This window comes from Canis lupus, chromosome 3 (genome assembly GCF_011100685.1).
Source record: "Canis lupus familiaris isolate Mischka breed German Shepherd chromosome 3, alternate assembly UU_Cfam_GSD_1.0, whole genome shotgun sequence".
In the NCBI taxonomy this organism is placed as follows: domain Eukaryota; kingdom Metazoa; phylum Chordata; class Mammalia; order Carnivora; family Canidae; genus Canis; species Canis lupus.
The window spans coordinates 76238292-76258350 of NC_049224.1; the positions used below are offsets into that span (position 1 = coordinate 76238292).

The window sequence follows — 20059 nt, forward strand, 5'->3', positions numbered from 1 at the left end:
CTTTTGATGTTTATTCAGTTGTAAGTAAGCTTTATTTCCTATGAAAGTCTTGTTATTCACATTGTTTGTGAGTTAGGAGTCTTTGAAAAATGAGAATTGAAATAACGTTAAAACTATTCTTAAGTAACTGAGTACTGGCTGCTTCATAGTCCTGCCAGATTACCCCTGGTAACCCTGCTTCTTTGATTATGGCAGTAAATGGTACCTATGTATCTATGGTGTTCACATCATAAAGTGAGAGTGTAAACTAAATTATTTTCAGACTTCACAGTGTTTTTCCTTGTGGTCCCGGCCTGAATTGCAGATAGTAATTTTGCAAGATTTTAAAATGTTATAATGGGACTTTAAAAATAGAACTGTGGATTATATAACCTGAGATTCTCTGTAATCAGACAACATCTAGATGATATTTTAGTATATTTCTCGATGTACCAAATAAAATTTCTTCGTGGCCAGTGCTTTTAACAATTTTTTTTTTTTTTTTTTTTACTAGTTAAGCATTTTATGTATCTGTTAAAGGTATATATGTTTTCCTGGTGTGAGGCCCTTTGTTGAAATCCTCCCCCCTGCCTCTCCACTCTTTATTTAACTGACACAACTGACTCATGGTCAAATGGATTATCTTTGTCCTTGCTTTGAGTTTTTCCTGAATTCCTTGCCTGCTCCTTTTCCTGGAAAGACTGGGCTGGATGGGGCTATTGGACAGTGAATCTCAGGGTCTCTTTTTTGGCTTAAAGAGTCAGCTCTTCCCTTATCAGCTTCACCTGGACGTCTTGCAGAAACTGAGTTCCAGCATCTTGCCCTTTCCCTGGGTTTGACCTGTGACCCTGGAGGATTCTCATCAGTGCTCAAGGCAGGAAAGAGAAAGTATCTTTCAGCCACCTTACCCATCCTGCCAGTTTCAAGGTTTTCATCTTTTCACGCAACTATTTTATCCTTGAGACCAGTCTTAAAGCCCCTCTCTTTTAGGTATCATGCCTCTGAATATTTTTAGGAAAGGAAAATGAGCAGAGATGGAGGGAGAAGGATGATGGGCATCACTGCGTTGTGGTCAGAGAACATCTGTTATAGTTTAGGACTGTCATACCGTATTGATTGATGGCCCTTTAAAAGTTTGAAATCTAAACCTGAAGTCTCCAGGCTTCTTTGAACTTTTTATTAAAAATAGCAATCTTAGATATTTTTCCCTAGATAGACATGATGCAGACATTAGAGATGGTTTATACTATTTTAGACTTTAATGTTGAAATCTATGTGAGCAGAAAATGTACAGTAAAGTACTAAGCAGTTGTTGGGTGCATCCAATAAGAAAAATACAGAAACTCATCTGATCTTTCTTATGCTCAAGAAAAATTGCACATTTCATGTTACAATGAAAAAAATTTGTATTAGTAATTCAAAATTCTTTTAAAATGCACTCCTATAAATTCTATGAAAAAATAGGCTGATTAGTTCAATATTCGCAAAATTTTGATGTCATCTAAATAAATCAATTTACATAAGTAATAGTTTGATTTATTCTTAGAGGATGATGATATATGTCTGCTCCATACTTTTTATAAGTAAAAAGACATTAGGTTTATACTTTTTTATTTTTCATGATTAAAAACACCACTTTACTTTTTTAAAAAAAATATATACATATTTTTAGTTTTTGCTTAGATTCCAGTTAACATACGGTGTAATATTAGTTTCAGGTGTAGAATATGTGATTCAGCACTTCAGTACAACACCTGCTGCTTATCACAGCAGGTGCCCTTCCTGAATCCCCATCACCTATCCCCTCTGGTAACCATCAATTTGTTCTCTATAGTTAAGAGTGGCTTCTTGGATTAACTCCCTCTCCCCCACCCCTTTGCTCATTTGGTTTCTTAAATTCCACATATGAGTGAAATCATATTGTATTTGTCTTTTTCTGACTTATTTTGTTTAGTATTACACTCTCTAGCTCTATCCATGTCCTTGTAAATGGTCAGATTTCATTCTTTTTTTTGGTGGCTGAGTAATATCCTGTGGGGGCGGTGTGTGTGTGTGTGTGTATCTTTCTATATACATCACATCTTTTTTATCCATTCATCAGTTGTTGGGCATGGGCTGTTTCCGTATTTTGGCTGCTGTTGATAATGCTGCTATAAATATTGGGTGCATGTGTCCCTTTGAATCAGTATTTTAGTATCTTTGGGCTAAATACATAGAGTTGCTGGGTCATAGGATAGTTCTATTTTGTACTTAATGAACAGCTTCCATACTGTTTTCCAGTGGGGCTGCACCAGTTCGCATTCCCACCGACAGTGCAAGAGGGTTCCCCTTTCTCCACATTCTTGCCAATACTTTTCTTGTGTTGTCAATTTTAGCCATTCTAACTGGTGAGAGGTGATCTCTCATTGTGGTTTTGATTTATATTCTCTGCCTGATGATGAGTGATGTTGAGCATCTTTTCCTGTGTCTATTGGCTGTCTGGATGTCTTCTTTGGAAAAATGTCTGTTCATGACTTCTGCTCATGAAAAAATAAATTTTGAGCTACAATTTTTGCTAGTTAATTAAAAAAAGTGAGAATAATGATCTAGATTTTTGTGTTCTAATCCTTTTGTAATTAGATCCTAATTTAATCTAATCCTAAGGACATTTTTTGGAACTTCTTGGATTGAGACTTAATTATCTCTGCCTTGTAAATTTCATATTCCTGATCTGTGCTGTAGTTAATATACTCTAATGTTTTCTGAAAGCAGATTTGTGTGTTTTAGATATTATGTAACCTCAAGGCAGTTTGTTTATTTATTTATTTATTTATTTATTTATTTATTTATTTATTTATTTAAAGATTTATTTATTCACAAGAGACACAGAGAGAAAGAGGCAGAGACACAGGCAGAGGGAGAAGCAGGCTCCATGCAGGGAGCCTAACGTGGGACTCGATCCTGGGACTCCAGGATCATGCCCTGGACTGAAGGTGGCGCTAAACTGCTGAGCCACCAGGGCTGCCCTCAAGGCAGTTTTCAACTGCTGCCTGATGATTGTGGTTTTCTTTTGAATTCATTTCTGTAATGACCTGTAGTTAGTCCGTTGTAGTTAGTCTGTTTTGAATTGCAAGAATTGCATTTTTTTAAAAAAACATTCTGTGAAACGATGGTCCATCTATAGTGTGTAGTTATTTTTTGGTGTGGCTGCCTTGTCTAAGTAACAGGTAAGTATAGATCATAAAGGGAGATCTTTAATTAACCTTCATAGCAGTGCTTTTCTTGGTAGTTTTAGTAATTAAAACATATGTGGAAAAATAACTTCTGTATGTATGCTTAATATTCACTCTAATCAGTTATTTTTTTGCAACTTGGTGTTTTACTTAATATTATTATTTTTTTACTTAATATTATTTTTGAGATTTGTCCACATTGATGCACATATTCTATGCAATAACTGCTGTATAGTCTTACTAGGTTGTTGATGTTTTCTCTATCACAAGTGAAAAGTGAATATTTTTAAGGACTTTAAGAAATAAATGTGCACAGAAGGTTTACTGGGAGGACCAACTGTTTTTTACTCTAATACGTATTATAATTGGTTTATTCTTGCTTGTTTATATTGTGAAGAGCACACTTTAAATGTTTTAAAAGCATTTTTTCATGAATCCTCATGATATTCCTAGGAAGCAGGTGCTGGTTTTTATTCCCCTTCAATAAATGAGGAGACTGTTAGGTAACTTGACCGAGGTCACAAAAACATAATTAACAAGAGAAGGTGATAGCTACTGCTTTTCTTTATGGGTTTTTCATTTTTGTAAATCAACCATGCTTTATATTTCAAATTTAAAAGTTTTTAGGATAAGTGGTGGGAAATCAATAGGCAGAAATGAGGAAAAAGTGTGAGCTTTGCCTCTTATTTGCTGTGGGACTTGGGCTAGGAGAGTCTCCTTTCTTTATTGGTGGGATTAGGACACCAAGTCTTACTGCACAGGTATCTTATGAGGATGAACGATGAGATGCAGATATATAAATTCCTTACATAATGCTTTGGGCATAATAGGTATTAGAATATAAAATAGCTTGTGGTGATTTATTCATAGATAAATGAGAATATAAATTACTGATTACTGATTTTCAAAACAACTTATTTTTCTGTATTGAGCTAACCTTTCATTAACAGTAGATCAAATGAAGTTGGTTGATAGATTTGGTAATTGCTTGCAGGTGGATATTTAGCATAAGAATTAATTAAAATCACAAACTTTTTTTTCACATTTTATATGGCTAATAGTGAAACCAGCAAAATGCTTTAAAATAGCACTAATGAAAAAAAACAAAAAATAAAACAAAAAAAACCCCATCACTAATGGTGTTTTATATTTTATACTTAAAAAGTAAAGTATATTTTTATACTTCAAAAATGTAAAGTATATACGTATATTTTTTGTACTTAAAAAATGTAAAGTATATTTTTATACTTAAAAAATATAAAGTGTATTTTTTATACTTAAAAAATGTAAAGTGTATTTATATAGTAAAACCAGCAAAATATGCTTTAAAACACCACTAATGGTATTTTATATTTTATACTTAAAAAATATAAAGTATATACTTAAATTCTAATTCCTTTTCAAATATGTTTTCAGTGTATGTAAAATGTTAACTTCTCATTAATGTTATTCGATATTTTATGTATTAAAAATATAATTTTCTTTTTTGGTTTTGGTTTTTGTATTTAAGACACATTTATGTATTCAAAGTTTGCAAAGATTTTCTTGTGTGTATTTCCAGTTTTAGAGCTTTAGCATTGACATATAGGTCTAAACTCCAGTTCAAGTTAACTTTGTATATGGTATGAAGTAATGGTTGGTATCCGCTTCATTTTTGCATTGAGATAACCAGTTCCAGTCTTGAAAAGACTATTCTTTCCCCAATGAATTGCCTTCACATTTTGCTCAAAAACCAGTAGACCATAGACATGTGGGAGTTAGTGGTACTTTTATTCTGTAACATTAATTTATGTGATTATCCTTTCATCAGTAACACACTGATTTGACTGCAGTAGGTTTAGATTAAATATTGAAATTGTATAAATCTTCCAATTTATTCTTCTGAATATTTTTACCATTCCAGGTTATTTATATGTGGATATAAATTTTAGAGTTACCTTGTCAATTTCTACATAAAAGCTCGCTCGAATTTTGTTCGAGGTTATGTTGACTGTGTATATCAATATGTGGAGACTTGACATGTTATCGATAATTGAGTCTTCCAATCCATTAGCACGATATATCTATTTATTTTGGTTTTTAATTTTTCAATGTTACATGGTTTTCAGTGTGCTGATCATGTTTTGATAAACTTACTCCTTAGTATTTCGTGTTATGGATATTATTATAAAAGTTGTATTTCAAACTATTTTCCCAGTTGCTCATCGTGAGTATTTGGAAATACTATTGAATTTATTAACACTTTCCTCTTATTGTGGGACCTTGCTAAACTTACTAATTTGGGAGTCTTTTTGGTAACTTCTTAGGATTTTCTACTTAATAGATACCTTCTGCTTATAAAAGATCTTCCTTTCCAGTGTACATGCCTTTTCCTTCATTCACTTACATTGCACTGGCTGAGACCCTCTGAAATAATGTGAATGTAAGTAGTAAGAGCAGACCTCCTTATCTTTCTTAATCTTAAGAAAAACCATTCAGCCTTTAATATGAATTATGTTGTAGGTTTTTCATAAATGCCCTTTATTAGGTTGAGGAGGTTTTTTTCCATTCCTTGCTTACTGAGAGTCTATTATAAATGGATGTTGAATTTTGTTCATTGGTTTTTCTGAGTCTGTTGTCATTGAAAATGTGATTTCTTTCCTCTTTCATTTTCTTAATTTGGTGAATTACATTGAATTTTTTCATGTTAAACCAACTTTGCTCTTTTGGGCTAAAGCTCATCTGATTATAAAATATTATTCTTTTTTATAGGTTGTTAGATTTAATTGCTAATATTTTGTTAACGAGTTTTGCATCTGAGTTCGTGAGGGATATTTCTCTAACAGTTGTCTGTAGTTTTGTTTTTGACTGGCTTTGTGTCTGTAGTACTGACCTTATGGAATGAATTGGGAAATAGTTCCTCCTTCCCTATTTTCTGAAAAAGTTCACTAGAATTGGTATTATTTCTTTTTGAAATGTTTGATGGAATTAACCAGTGAAGTGTCTCGGCCTAGAGTTTTTTGTAGGTAGGTGACTAATTACTAAATTCAGTTTCTCTGACAGAGGGATATTAAGATTTTTGTATTTATTCTTTATATAGTTGATAATTTATATCTCAGAGGATTTTTCAGTTTCATCTAAATTGTTGAATTTATTGACATAAAGTTTTTTCTTAATACTCTGTAATTATCTCTTTAATGTTTGTAGGATTTGTAGTGATGTCCTGTTTTTCATTCCTGGTACTGGTAGTTCTCTTCTGTCTTGCTTTTATTTTCCTTCCCTGAGTTTTATTAGTTTTATCAATCTTTTTGAAAAACCAGCTTTAGTTAAAATGACTTTAAAATTTTGTCTATGTTTTATTTCATTGGTTTCTCTTCTTTATATCCTTGCTTGTAGTTATTTGGGCAGATATATATTTAAGAGACATTAAGGACCCTGTCTTGATCCTTACGTTTAGATGGAAAAATAGAACTCTTTCGTATAGTAGTGGGTATTCATTATAGCTGTTTCCACAGTGTTTTCCTCTGTCATTGCTATAATGTTATATTCTAATTAATTACCTAAAATCTTTCTCTCCCAAGGCAGCAAATTTTTTGAGAAAAGGTCTTGTGTACTTTCATACTGTGCCCATGGAGTCAACATATTTTTGACTCAGTATTGTAAAGCTAATGATGAAAAGACTACATAAATATTGAAATCTAGTTAGAAAATTAGTTTCTCACAAGGGGTATGGCTAGAAGTTTTGAAATTCCAATGAACATACTAGCATTGGGCAACTTCATTCGTTTACTTTTTGTGAATTATAAATGTGTGAGGCAAATACTTGTAATACCCAGTGAAGTCTTTTCAAGGCTATTTAGAAAAAAACAGTTATGGAATTCAGCCATTCTATTTAATTAAAATCAGTTAAAATCTGTTTATTTTTGAATAGTATTTTTTTCCTACTTAGAAGAATGTTTGTCTCTATAATTCATCCTTTACTCGAAATAGTAACTTAAGTATTTTTGCTTATCTATTTTAATTTATCTGTTTTCCACCTTTGCTTTAAGCTATTACCGTGAGAGAAGAAATGTTGCTACCTCAACTGGAAAGTCTGTGACACAGGAAAGTGAGTCTTTGCATTTAAAGTCTTTGTAAATTAGCACTCATTTGACAATCCTAAATATGTGAAAATTGTGATTAAAAAAAAAAGCCCACCTGTGGAATAGAGAATAATGAGAATAACTCTCTACTAGGGTTCATAATACCTTAGATACTTTTAAAGATGAGTGAATAAAAGATAGTAATATATACTTAGACTCCTAAACATCTGGATATACTACTGTAAAAAGATTTTTTTTTGCACAAGGCTTCATTTATCATTAGCCACAGTTGAAGGCATTTAGCTAAATTAAGTGGTTTCTGACAGTCTGAGCTACAGGACATAGATTTATGGAAAGTGATTTTACCATGGTAACTGGAAAGGGCTGACATTACTTAGGTAAATTGATCATTGACAGAGGCTCTTCTTTTTGAAAATTCTGCTTCTATAAGTTCAGGAACATTCTTCTTAACAATAAGATGGCAAACACTTGGTTACTGACCCTTTAAAATTTTCTTGTTGTAACAAACTGCAAGTGTTAAATTCTTTCTTATAAATCTGTATAATTCGTAGACAGTAGATATTCTCTTGAAATAACTTTTTTACAGGTGTGTTATTGGCTGTGATGTTAGATTATATTAAGTGGATTCTGGTATTTTGAATATAATACCTCGCTGTTATGTTGGTGAACTTTTAATAATTGGCAGATAGTAGACCAATACTCATTTTTTTGCCACTAATACTGTGGTCTTATTTAAGAATTAGCATTATAAATGGCATCATTACTGTTTGCATCATATGTGGAAAACGTGCATAGTTACATTAATGTGGGTTTTAGAGGTTAACAAGGACATATATGACACATCACACTTTAAGAAATAATGAGTAATATATTTTGGTTGTGAAGTGAGAGGTATACACAGTGAGTGCTACATCAAGAAGACCATGGGAAGAGTTGATTTGGGGGTGAAAATTAAAAGCATAATTTTGGACTCTCAGAGAAGAAAGATTATATAAGTTGTGATATGGCTAAAAAATAATTAAACAATTACCTTTAAAAATAATATTCCACATTATTCACGTCTTTTCATTCTCATTCTATCATTTCTCCAAAAGATTCAAATGAGGAAAATTCATCTTCCATTTTTCCTTATGGAGAGACCTTTCTCTTCCAGAGACTAGAAAATTCCAAGGTTAGTTCCATACATTTTCATTTTTTCCATATCCAAGTGTTTGCACCTCTGTTTATATTTGCCTCTTCATTTTCCTTTAAAATGTTTGAAAAATGAGTTACTTTTTTTTTTTTTTTTTTAAGAATGAGTTACTTTGAAGGGAGACATTTCTAGTCAGTAAAATTCTGTTCAGTAAAATCATGGTGAATGTGTTTCTTTATACTTCATAAAACATGTTCAATTTCAGGAATACAGATGGCTGGATTTTCGGAATTTTCCATTTTTCAGAATTTTCCAAAAGATAAGTTAGTTTAAAGACAAACTCCCAGAGAAAGCAAAAGCAAACAAACAAAAATCCCCTTGATTTTGCTTTTGCCTTATACCCAAATATCTACTTCTATTTACATATCTTAATTATTTTGTTTATTAGCCTCTGAAGTGCTTGTGCTCTTTTTTGTATTTTATATCCTGATTGCAATAGAAGAGGAGTTGGAAGACAAAAAGTGGCAAAGTAAAAGTAAATAAATTTTGTTCTTGGTTGGCATCTTCTGTTTTTCTTGATTGAAATGATAAATTATTAATGATTTAAATATAATATTGGAAAAGGCATCAAAAGACCTTTTTTAAATATAGTCTCACTAGTTAAGTTACTTTTACCAAAATTGATCTAAGCAGTTAGACATTTTTGTAATAAAACTAAACTTAGATATTGTGGGTGTTTGTAGAATATTGCTATTCTAAAAATAGTGTGTGTATATATGTATATTTTTTATTTTTATTTTTTAATTTTTGTATATGTATATTTTTAATAGAAGAGGTCTATAAGGAATGAATTTTGGACCGATGAAGAAACACTCAAAGGGGATACAATTAATGAAAGAAACTCTTTTCTCATCAAATCAAGGTACGAGTCATGGCTGATGATGATTAATTCTTTTGAATAAATGTTATACAGTGTTGATTCTTGCTCATACTATATATCTAAGAAAATAGTTGACATTGGTAAGTTCAAATCTTTCTAGATGTTTCAGTATTGGCATTAATTCAATTAATGCCAATTCAATTAATTCAGTATTCATATTAATTCAATTAATAATTGAATTTAGAATCTGTAAATTGAGTGCATAGTGATATTCTGCAGCAGTTTGTTTTCTTGGTTGAAACCAGTTTTCCTGTTCCAAAATTGCAGATACGTGGTCCCCATAACTGCACGTTAAAGATGAGAAGTTATGTTAATATGAAGGATGAAAGGGGCAGTACAAAAAATATGACTGAGGTGCAGAATTTTTATAAATGTAATATACTCTTTTTACTGGAAGTTCAACATTGGCAAGTGGCTTGGCAATTATCCAGTTATTTGGATCACACATGATATTAAACAGAGTTTGTGAGGCACCAGCTTAAATTTTAGTTTTCTCAGCTTTATTAGGTCTTGGTGTACTACAATATTACATAATGTTCATTTTAGTTTTGATTTTTATCCTTTCCTTTCCAAGGCTGACATTGTTGTGAGTTTTTTTTTTTTGTTTTGTTTTTTTTTGTTTTTTGTTTTCTGTTTTTTAAGAGGTGGGGGAAGAGAGGGAGGGAGAGAATCTTAAGCAAGCATCACATCCAGCACAGAGCCTGAGGTGAGGTACAGTTCCACGACCCTGAGATCATGACCCGAGCTGGAATTGAGAGTTGAACGCTTAACTGACCGATCCACCCTGGCCCCCCAGTTGTGGGTTTTCTTGAATTGAAACTAAATAATTTGAGGACCTTCAGTTAGCATTTGATATGAATGTATTATAATGCAAAATGTGGAAGGGGCCAGGTTAAATCATTCTTTTAATGAAGTAACAGTTTTTAGAATGCTGTATCTGTATAGCATAGGATGTAATTTGACCCCTGTCTGTATCTATTTCATTGATTAGCAAAAACTTCTTTGTGATGAGTTTTATTATACCTAAATGAGTGAATCTGTTTTGTCATTTCTTCAGTCCATAGCAATATGCTTAGCTATTATGAAATGTGTTCCAGTGAATATTACAGGTTATACTGCTTTTACCTTTTATTTTATTTTTTTTTATTTTTTTTATTTTTTAAATTTTTATTTATTTATGATAGTCACACAGAGAGAGAGAGAGAGGCAGAGACAGGCAGAGGGAGAAGCAGGCTCCATGCACCTGGAGCCCGATGTGGGATTCGATCCCAGGTCTCCAGGATCGTGCCCTGGGCCAAAGGCAGGCGCTAAACCGCTGTGCCACCCAGGGATCCCTGCTTTTACCTTTTAATTGCACCTTGACTCTTCTTCATTTTCTGGGCAACACTGTGGTGCAGTTTTTCCTCATTCATGTTGTAAAATAGTACAAAAGCTTTTACCAGTTGGATATACTCACTGTTTTTTTAATTTTATTTTATTATTTATTTATTTATTAAATTTTTTTTACATTATGATAGAACATAGAATTCTTGGAATTGAATAGTAGAGAGCCAGAGAGGGGCAACAGGTTTGGAAGTAGTATCTCCAAATAGATGAGGTAGTGGTTCATGATGTGGCCCAGGGACTAGCTGTTGGGCTGGCTACATAATGGTGTTGGTGAAGATAGGAAATCGTGATGCAGAGAATATGGTCAAGCTCCACCCTTACTACTGATCTGCATCCAACCCCCCAGAAAAATGATCGGTTTAATGATCAGATTAATGACCTATAAGAAAAATGATACTTCTAGCAGTGTTCAAATATGTCTTAGTATAATTCGAGATTTCTATTTAATATTTATGAAGGAATTTAAAAAATTATCAGATGGGTGAATTGAATTCCTAAGAGTTTTCTGACCTTAAATTTCTGTGATTTCAGGGCACCTGGGTAGCTCAGTCAGTTAAACATCGGTTTCTTGATTTCTGCCCAGGTCATGATCTCAGGGTTTCATGATCTTAGGGTTCTCTCTCAGAACAAACAAATCTTAAAAAAAAAAAAATTGTGATTTGTATAAATTTGCAATGTAACCAATGGTTTAAATGACATATGACACTCTGAAATGTTAACACCATTTATTTCCATTTAGCATATATGATAACAAGAAGGAGAATATAAGTGAAGACAAAGTGGAAGATATTTGGATACCTCGAGAAGACAAAAATAATTTTCCAAGAGACTCTGCTTCAGAATCAGAATATTCAACAGTAGAAGAATGCTTTCAGAGTTTAAGAAGAAAAAACTCAAAGGCATCTAAAGCTAGGACTCAGAAAGCATTGACTGTGGACCCTGTCAATAGGCACAGTTATCCATTAAGCTCAACAAGTGGAAATGCTGAGTCCACAGTCGTTTCTTCAAATGCAATATCTCCCTATGCCTGTTTTTATGGATTCTCTGCAAGGAAAGTTAAATCGGGATGGCTAGACAAGCTCTCTCCTCAAGGGTATGTAGTTACTCTTTTTTTTTTTTTCCTCTAAGTAGCATATTTGTAACTGTTCAAGTTTATGCATTTCTAAACTTGCTAGGTTGCTGCTACTTCTCACCCCTCCCCCACCACCATGCACACAGTGTTTAGGGACTTTCAGTGCACTTTTGCAAATGTTGCTCTTTAGACATAAGGAGGAACATGTGCAGTGTACTATGTGGAATGATGGGATAAGGTTCTGAACAGCAAATTGAAATGGAAAGTTGCAATTTCACATCTAGATTTTTAATGTTAGTTTCTGACATTACACTAAAATGCACTGTGTCCCAATTTGTGGCAAAGAAAAACAACACAGATTGAGTTGGTATTACTACGCCCACGCTGTTTGGCTTTTGCTCATATTATAACAGTGTTCTGTTTGGGAATACAAGTCTTAATTGTAGTTAGGGAAAGTACATCATTGTTAGATTTTGGGCTTCCCTGTTACTGATATATTGTTTTGATTTTCGTATTTTGCATAGAAGTCAGAGTCCCTTGAATATTTTACTTTTGAAACATCTATCATTTCAGATGTTTATAAAGAAACTTCTGTCCCTTAGGGGTTTTACTGTACTGAGAAATATTTGGGAAGGGATTATATTTAATTAGAATTGTTTTCTGGTGTCCTAATATTTGAATGTCATTTTGAAATACTTGAAATATTCCTCATGAATTATTAAGTTATTTTGGGATTAAAGCTCTTGAGTTTAGGTAATTGACGTGGTGAGTCCCTACAATGTGCTGGTTTTCTTTACTCTTCTCCCAAAAATGTGCATCATTTCTGGAAAGCCTTGGTTGGACCTAAAATAAATTTTATTAGGAGAATATTACCAGAAGAAGCATTAATTGACTAGTGGGAAACAGATATTATATTTCTAAAGAAAGTGAAAAAGCCTCATACTTTTATGGTTTGTAATTATATGGTTAATACTTTATACCATTGCATTCTTTTAACAAATTAGATATTGAATAAACTGAAACAGAGTATTTCTTAGTTATCCTGTCTTTTTTCTGGTTACATTATGATGACAGAGTAGTCAACTATGACTACTTTTCAGTCAGTCATCAGTATTATTGGTAACTACATAGTCTAGTAGCAAAGGTATGAATAAGCACTCAAAAGTAGAAGCAGGTGGCATAAACAGCTATTTTGAATATTCTCAAATCTTTCACTTATGTAAAATTGAAGTGTTTAGGGAGATCCTAGTGCTTTCTCCACTTACCACTGGAAGATTCAGCAGACTCTGGCTATAGAGCCCCCAGCAGCTGTGATTTCCTGCATGATCTCTGGTGGTACCTCACTCTCTGCAGGGTTGATATGTTTATGCTCCTGGCACAGTGAAAAAACTTCACCATCATTGGCTACCTCCGGGACATTTAGAACATTTTTCCTCTCTCTTTATCAGAACTCAGATTTTCCATCCTTTCGATTCTGAATCTGCCTAGGGTTAGATGCTATAAGTTGTCTAGATTTATGTTTTTCCATTTTAGGGGAAATAATTGAGTTTTCTGGCTTAACAGTTTTCCCCCTGGATACTGGGATGAATGAAGACTGTGAAATTAAAGGAACTTGTTATATCACCAAGAGATTAAACTCTTCTCCATGATTTTATTGCTATGATTTGAAAAGAAGTATTTGTTACTGGCCAAGAAGCATGTATTGTTTATTAGATCAGAAGTGAAGTAGAATCTTAATTTCTCCCTTTCCTAATTGGACTCTGTATGCTATTGTAAGGATGTTTAAGATGCTCATTAATTAGACAAAATGATGCTTGCCTACTCCTTAAGTAGAGGTTACTGAGCTTTATTTAACTCATGGTCACATGTCTGTTTGGTGCAGGTAGCACTCCAGTAGATGGCATTCTGAATTCCAGAGAGAAGGTATCAGCAAACTTTTTCTCTTTTTTTTTAAATATATTTTTTTAAGATTTTATTTATTTATTCATGAGAGACACACACAGAGAGAGAGAGAGGCAGAGACACAGGCAGAGGGAGAAGCAGGCTCCCTGCAGGGAGCCTAACGTGGGACTCGATCCCAGGTCTCCAGGATCATGCCCTGGGCCAAAGGCGGCTCTAAACCACTGAGCCACCCGGGCTGCCCAGCAAACTTTTTCTGTAAAGGATCAGATAAAAAATATTGTAATCTGTATACAGCCTCTCTGAGATATCTATGGGAAATGAGCAACTCGGCAGCTATAGCATGAAAGCAGCCACAGAGAATATGTAAACCTATGAATGAGGCTGTGTTTTAGTAAGGCTTTATTTATAAACACATAATGGGCGAGATTTGGCCCATGGGCCAGTTAGGCATAAAACAGATTAGAGAGTTGGCCAGAACCTTATACCAGCTTCTTCTATCACCCCTGGACCCCAAGTAGAAAATTATAACAGGATACATTACAAAATAGGGAAACTACTTTCTATTATTCTAATAAACATAGAAGTCGTAAGAAGCAGGAGCCCTCTTTGAGGACCTTTGCACTTGTTCTTTATGCCTGGAATGCTCTCACCCATGGAGCAACATGGCTTGTACCCTCTCTCCCTCTCTTCTTGCTGTAATGTCTCCTTTGCATTGAGGTCCTGAACACTAAAGTTAAAATTGTCACTACCCCTCTCCTCACTACTCTGCAACTCCCTTAATTACTTTGTCTTTCTCTGTGAGTCTCATGTGACAGATGATTTATTTTATGAACACTCCATGGGGATAGTCATCTGTGTTGGTTTTTGTTTGCTCTGATATCCTCAACAGCTAGAATGTAGCCTGGCGTGTGGCAGATGCTCTTAGTATTTGTTGTTGAGTGAGATCAGTGAAAAAAAAAAACAAGCATTAGATGTATTTTTTCTTTAAATTTTTAAAAAATAGACAGCTTTTTTATATGTAAGGATTTTATAATAAAAACAGCTCTAAACACTATATTGGTTGAAAATCTGGAGGTGCTTTGAGAGTACTATGTACATTAACACTGCAATGGACTATCAGTGTTATTTTTATGGTTCTGTTTCCCTCTTAAAAACATGTTTATCAAAACACAGTTTAAAAACAAAGAACCACACTCAGTTATCCTTCTCTAAATAGTGTTTAAAACTGTCTTCAGTCATGAGGGCCATTAAACAAAATAATTAAACTTATAATCTGAGTTTATTTCACATGAGATTATCTATTTGCTTTTGTAATGGAAATGCCAGTCCTGAATCAGTGCGTGGTATTTGAAAACTGCCTAAGATTTAGTAAGAGTGTAATTGTGTAACATCATGCGGCTGAAGAAATACTAAAGCATTTATAGTTGTGCTTAAAGTATGAACATTCACTTAGCTATTTGAATGATTTAATTATGACATCGCCTGATTCTATCAATTTCAAATATTGTATGGAAGGAACTTAATAAAATGTAGACCCTGGGTCTGTTATTAGTGTTTCAAACAGGTCAAGCAGATGAAAAACTTTAGTAAATGATACCTGTTTTAAAAAAGAACTCACTGGGTTTTGAGGATAAAAAGGCAAGTCTTTCTCCCTCCACTTTCCTGTCTGTAACTAATAAGCCGAAGCTCTTCACTCAATCTGAGTGAGTGCAAATATGAAAGACTGGATAGAATTTATTTCAGCATTTCCCAACTATGTAACTCAGAAGAAGAATCCTAGAAGTTGGTATAAAGAAAGGCAGATGCGGTGAATGTGCTGTACCCCTTCTGGGAGATGCACATAGTGATATATCCAAGCATAATGCAACAAAAGAACCTTTTTGACATTAAAAAAAATATTATATTTATTTATTGAGAGCAAGAGCCCTTGAGCAGGAACAGGATGAGGGGCAACGGGAGGAGGAGAAGCAGACTTCCTGTTGAGCAGGGAGCCTGATGTAAAGCTTGATCCCAGGATCCTGAGATCATGACCTGAACCTAAGGCAGACACCCAACTGATTGAGCCAGCCAGTACCCCCCCTCCTTTTTGACATTTTTAACTTGCTGTTTTGTGAAGATGTTTGTGTGTTCAGTATAACGCACCAGCATTTTTATAAAAATTGCCATGTATCTTGAGGCATTCACATTTTACTTGAGAATATGTTTTGTGACTTTATTTCTTACTCACCTGAATACCTCTTTAACAAATTAACCTTTTCACCGTGGAGAGGCCTTGTGTGATAATCTGAACCTAGAACGGCAGAAGCTGAACATGTGAAGCTCCCTCAGCAATTAAAATATGTAATATGCTTAAGAATTAGTGGAGGGACACAGAGATATGCAAGATGTGTGTGTTCCTTGTCTTTTTCGTGTCTTCCATTTAGGACAGAGAAAAGGAAGCCAATTAAAATAAAACTGAAAAGTCCTCAAGGGTAGAGTACAGAATTGCGAAGTTACAGAGGGGTTGAGAAAACATTCCTTCAAAGACCTTCTAGGCAGGGGAAGTAGCAGTTTAGTTGGCCTTTGGAAAACAGATAAGATTTTAACCAGCATTTTTAGAAGAAATACTTTTCTGGCTGGTGGGAGTGAAAAGGCACTGACGTGATAGCTGGAGTTACTGAAGTCCATCAGATGGATAACAGGAGTTGGCTGGGTTATTTTATTGGAGACTCAAGGTTGGGTTCTAGAACCAGGAGGGAGAAACTGCCAGTGAGTTGCCTGTTCAGGTTGAACAGAGACCTAAGGAGAATGAAAAGGCCAATGGTCAAATACCAAGAAAAGATCAAATCCCAGATAGGAGTTAGGAGTCAGATCACCCAGAAGCCAGTAGTCCATGAGCCGGTGGGAGAGCAGAGCTTTCCCTGTTGACAATCACCTTTGTCAGTGATTGATTTCCCAGCTTATACACAACATCTCCAAGGTTGCTTGTGTGTGGAGCGATTCCTCACCCTGGTACACAATTGTGGGAGAGCCTCGAGTTTCCTGGGACTGCTGGCCTCTGGTTGGCCCTTCAGCGAAAAGCAAATGCAGTGCAAAGTTGACACGTCTCTATCTGACCGGTTTCTTAGGGACCAATCACCGCGTTGAACTTCAAGCTGAATCTTAAATCTTTGATAAAAAGTATCTAGTTGGCCATTTCTCAAATCACACATCCTTGGTAAAGACTGTGCTGAGCAAATAAAAAGCTTCAGTATTTTATTTGTAGTTTGAGGGAACAGTTTCTGAGTTCTAGTGTTTAGCAAATAACATGACTAATTTCTTTCAGTCTGTTTAGTGGCAGAGAAATGAATGGGAGGGTGTTGGAATCAGCCTGAAATTAGAGTTGTAAGCCATCTGTTGGTTGTTTGCTGTGACTCAGGTTTCCCAGAACCTTCGTTTCCCACATAAAAGTATAGGGTCAGGACTTCCTCTGTGGGATCAGCTGGAAAAGTAGGTAACATTGGGCCTGACACTGAATTGGGGCGCAACAAACCGCAGTTTCCTTTCTCTTCAGAAGAGCATCACTTTATTTTGGGTGACCTCTGATAATGTTGAGTTCTAGTCAGTGCTTACCTTGGAAAATACAAAGTAAAGAAAGCATTTGTTCACATTAAACTTTTAAAGTTAAGTTTTTGGTGATTGTAAAAGCAGGTGGTTTAAAGTATCATAAAGTTCTATGTGGTTTGTTTACAAAAAAAACAAAACACGTAGCAACATTCCTCCCCTTCCACTTCCTGTTAGTAGTTTCTTTGTTTTTTATTTTGTATATATTAATAATATTTTTCAAAATTTGTTTTCTATAGTTTTTTTTTTTTAAGTAGGCTCCATGCATTTGTGGTGGGGCTTGAACTCATGACCCTAAAAGAGACTCATGCTCTACAGACTGAGCCAGCTAGGCACCCCATCATGACTATATTATTCCCCTCACTTTTCAGTGTTAGGGATCATCTGTTGAGCTACTACCATGGAATATAATGTTTATTCATTTTTATTACTGTCTCTCACCCCTCCTTCTGGTATAGACACAGTTCCTGTCTATCATCCTTTTCATATAGTTGCATAAAATATTTAGGTTCTATCTGTATTTAGTTTTATACCCTCATGACTGTGTGCATGCTGTTCATATGTGAGCTTTGTAACATAGGATTAATATTTATTTCATTTGTGCTTATCTTTAGTTTTTCTTGATATTTATAATTCTTGACTTTTTTGCTTTTTGTGTGTGTATATGTGTGTGTGTGTACTTATTATCCATTCACCCCAAATTCTTCCTAAGGGCTGTAAATCTCTGAAGTACCCAAAATACATATCAATTTCATCATCCCACAGCCTCCTAAGGAAACTTTAATTTGGGCTGGTTGTTCTCCAGGCCTGCTGCATAGTGATCCAGTTAGCATTCTGTGATCCCTTTCATTATTGTCTTGGGAATTCTCTGTGCTGTGTATTTTTGCTTTTCCTCAATCTCATGTCATTGTCTGCCCACCAACATACCTACCCATGTTGCTTAGAGCTTCCTCAGAAATGGTGGATAGGAGGGACAGTTTTTGAACTTTTTAATATTTGAAAGTGTTAGTTTTTTCCTAAGCATGCTTACTGATAATTTATCATGGTTCAGACATCTTGATGGGAAAGAATACTTTCTTCAGATCACCAATCCGTATCTTCTAGGTCTCTGGTATTATAGAGCTGATATTGAGAGATCTGATTCTTGATCCTCTATATGTAGCCTGTTTTTTGTTCTGGGAGATTTTTTTCTTTTATTTCTTTGTTTTTCTTGGTAGTTTGGTGTTGTACCTCCCACACTGAAATGTTGATAAAAGTATAGCTGTCCTATTTTTTGTTTCTGGAAAGTTGCTTCAATTGTATTTTCTTTTTGTTTTGTTTTTGTTATCCTATATTTAATATAGAAAGCACCTTCTTTCCACTTTTGTTTTTTGTTATCCTATATTTAATATAGAAAGCACCTTCTTTTGATTCTTTATTTTATATAGCTTACTGTTGTTGTTTCATGGACACAATATTTTCTATTATCTCTGAAGATCTTAATGTATTTTTTTGAGGCTTTCTTTCCCTGTAGAATGTGTTTCTTTCAATTTTATTTCTTTTCTTTGGGGGGGGGAAGGGTTCATTTCCCATTTTTTACCTTAGGGGTCTTTTCCTCAGATGGTTTATTAATCTTGAGTTTTTTTTTTTTAAGATTTTATTTATTTATTCATGAGATATACACAGAGAGAGGTAGAGGGAGAAGCATGTTCTCCACAGGGAGTCTGATGTGGGACTCAATCCCAGGACCCCAGGATCACGACCTGAGCCAAAGGCAGATGCTCAACCACTGAGCCACCCAGGCGCCCCTTGAGCTGTTTATTTTTAAAGTGAGATCCTACAAAGCTGATTGGAACAGGTTCTGATGAGTCCTGTTACTTATTTCTTGTAAGATCATCTTGCTGGACTTCTCTTAATATGTTTCCTTGGTGAGTCCACATGCCAGTATCTTTTATATGAATTTTTTTTTTTTTTTTTGAGGATGATAACAATGGTAAAACAGCTTTTTGGGAGCTTAGTGGGGAAAATGGACTTTGAGTATAAATATTTATGACACAAATTTTTTATTCTTCTGTTTTGAATATTCCCTGTTGCCTGCAGTTATGTCTGAGTGTTCCAGTCCAGAGACTGTTTGGTTTTCTGCAGTGGATGAAGCTCTGCTATTGAGCAAGAAAAGGGGCTTTTTCCCAGCAGTGTGAAGGGAGGGAGGATTCTGGGATGGAGCAATGAGGGGCACAAGTTTATCTCTTAGGTTGCCTTTCAACAAATCTTCCTATTTTTGTCATCCCCTCTCCTTCTTAGTCCCTTCCAGAGTTACTTGATGACTTCCATCTCCCGAGGCTTTCTGAGATTTTGTGGGTAAATTGGTTTCCTCTCAATCTGATCTGTTGCAGGCTTAGCAATCAGCTTTTGGGAACTTCCTAAGTCAGGCTCCTGTCCTTCCTTCTACTTTCTTGGTTTCTAAATATTGTTCTTGCTGTCTACTTCTCTGGTCATTGTTGGTTTGTAGGTATTTATTTTTGTTTTTTTTAATCCTTTGAACCTTTGGGAAGAGTAGAGGTAAATGCAAACTTTCTGCTAATCATCTTAACTAAAGCTGGTTTCCTGTTTGTGTGTGTGTTTGTAGAATAGGACTGCATAAAATAGTGTGCCATTCGACATAGCTTTTCATATACCATGTCATGTACCCTTTTTATGAATATTATGAAAATTGGTAGTAATGTATTAAAGTGAATGCTTTGTTATTGACTTCTGGAAGGTTTTTTGGCACCTGGAATTTTACGTTAAAATAAT

The 20059-nt window shown here is 34.6% G+C and overlaps 1 protein-coding gene across 9 annotated transcripts in view; it reads left to right on the plus strand.

The window, feature by feature from the left end:
• The window catches only part of ARAP2 (ArfGAP with RhoGAP domain, ankyrin repeat and PH domain 2), a 190719-nt gene that overhangs the window by 18366 nt on the left and 152294 nt on the right, over positions 1 to 20059 (plus strand). For all 9 annotated transcript variants that reach the window (XM_038533515.1, XM_038533511.1, XM_038533510.1 and 6 more), the window contains 4 exons: positions 7220 to 7278; positions 8368 to 8444; positions 9236 to 9327; positions 11471 to 11824. In XM_038533515.1, coding sequence (XP_038389443.1) covers positions 7220 to 7278; positions 8368 to 8444; positions 9236 to 9327; positions 11471 to 11824 — 582 coding nt within the window. The remainder of the gene's footprint in view (positions 1 to 7219; positions 7279 to 8367; positions 8445 to 9235; positions 9328 to 11470; positions 11825 to 20059) is intronic.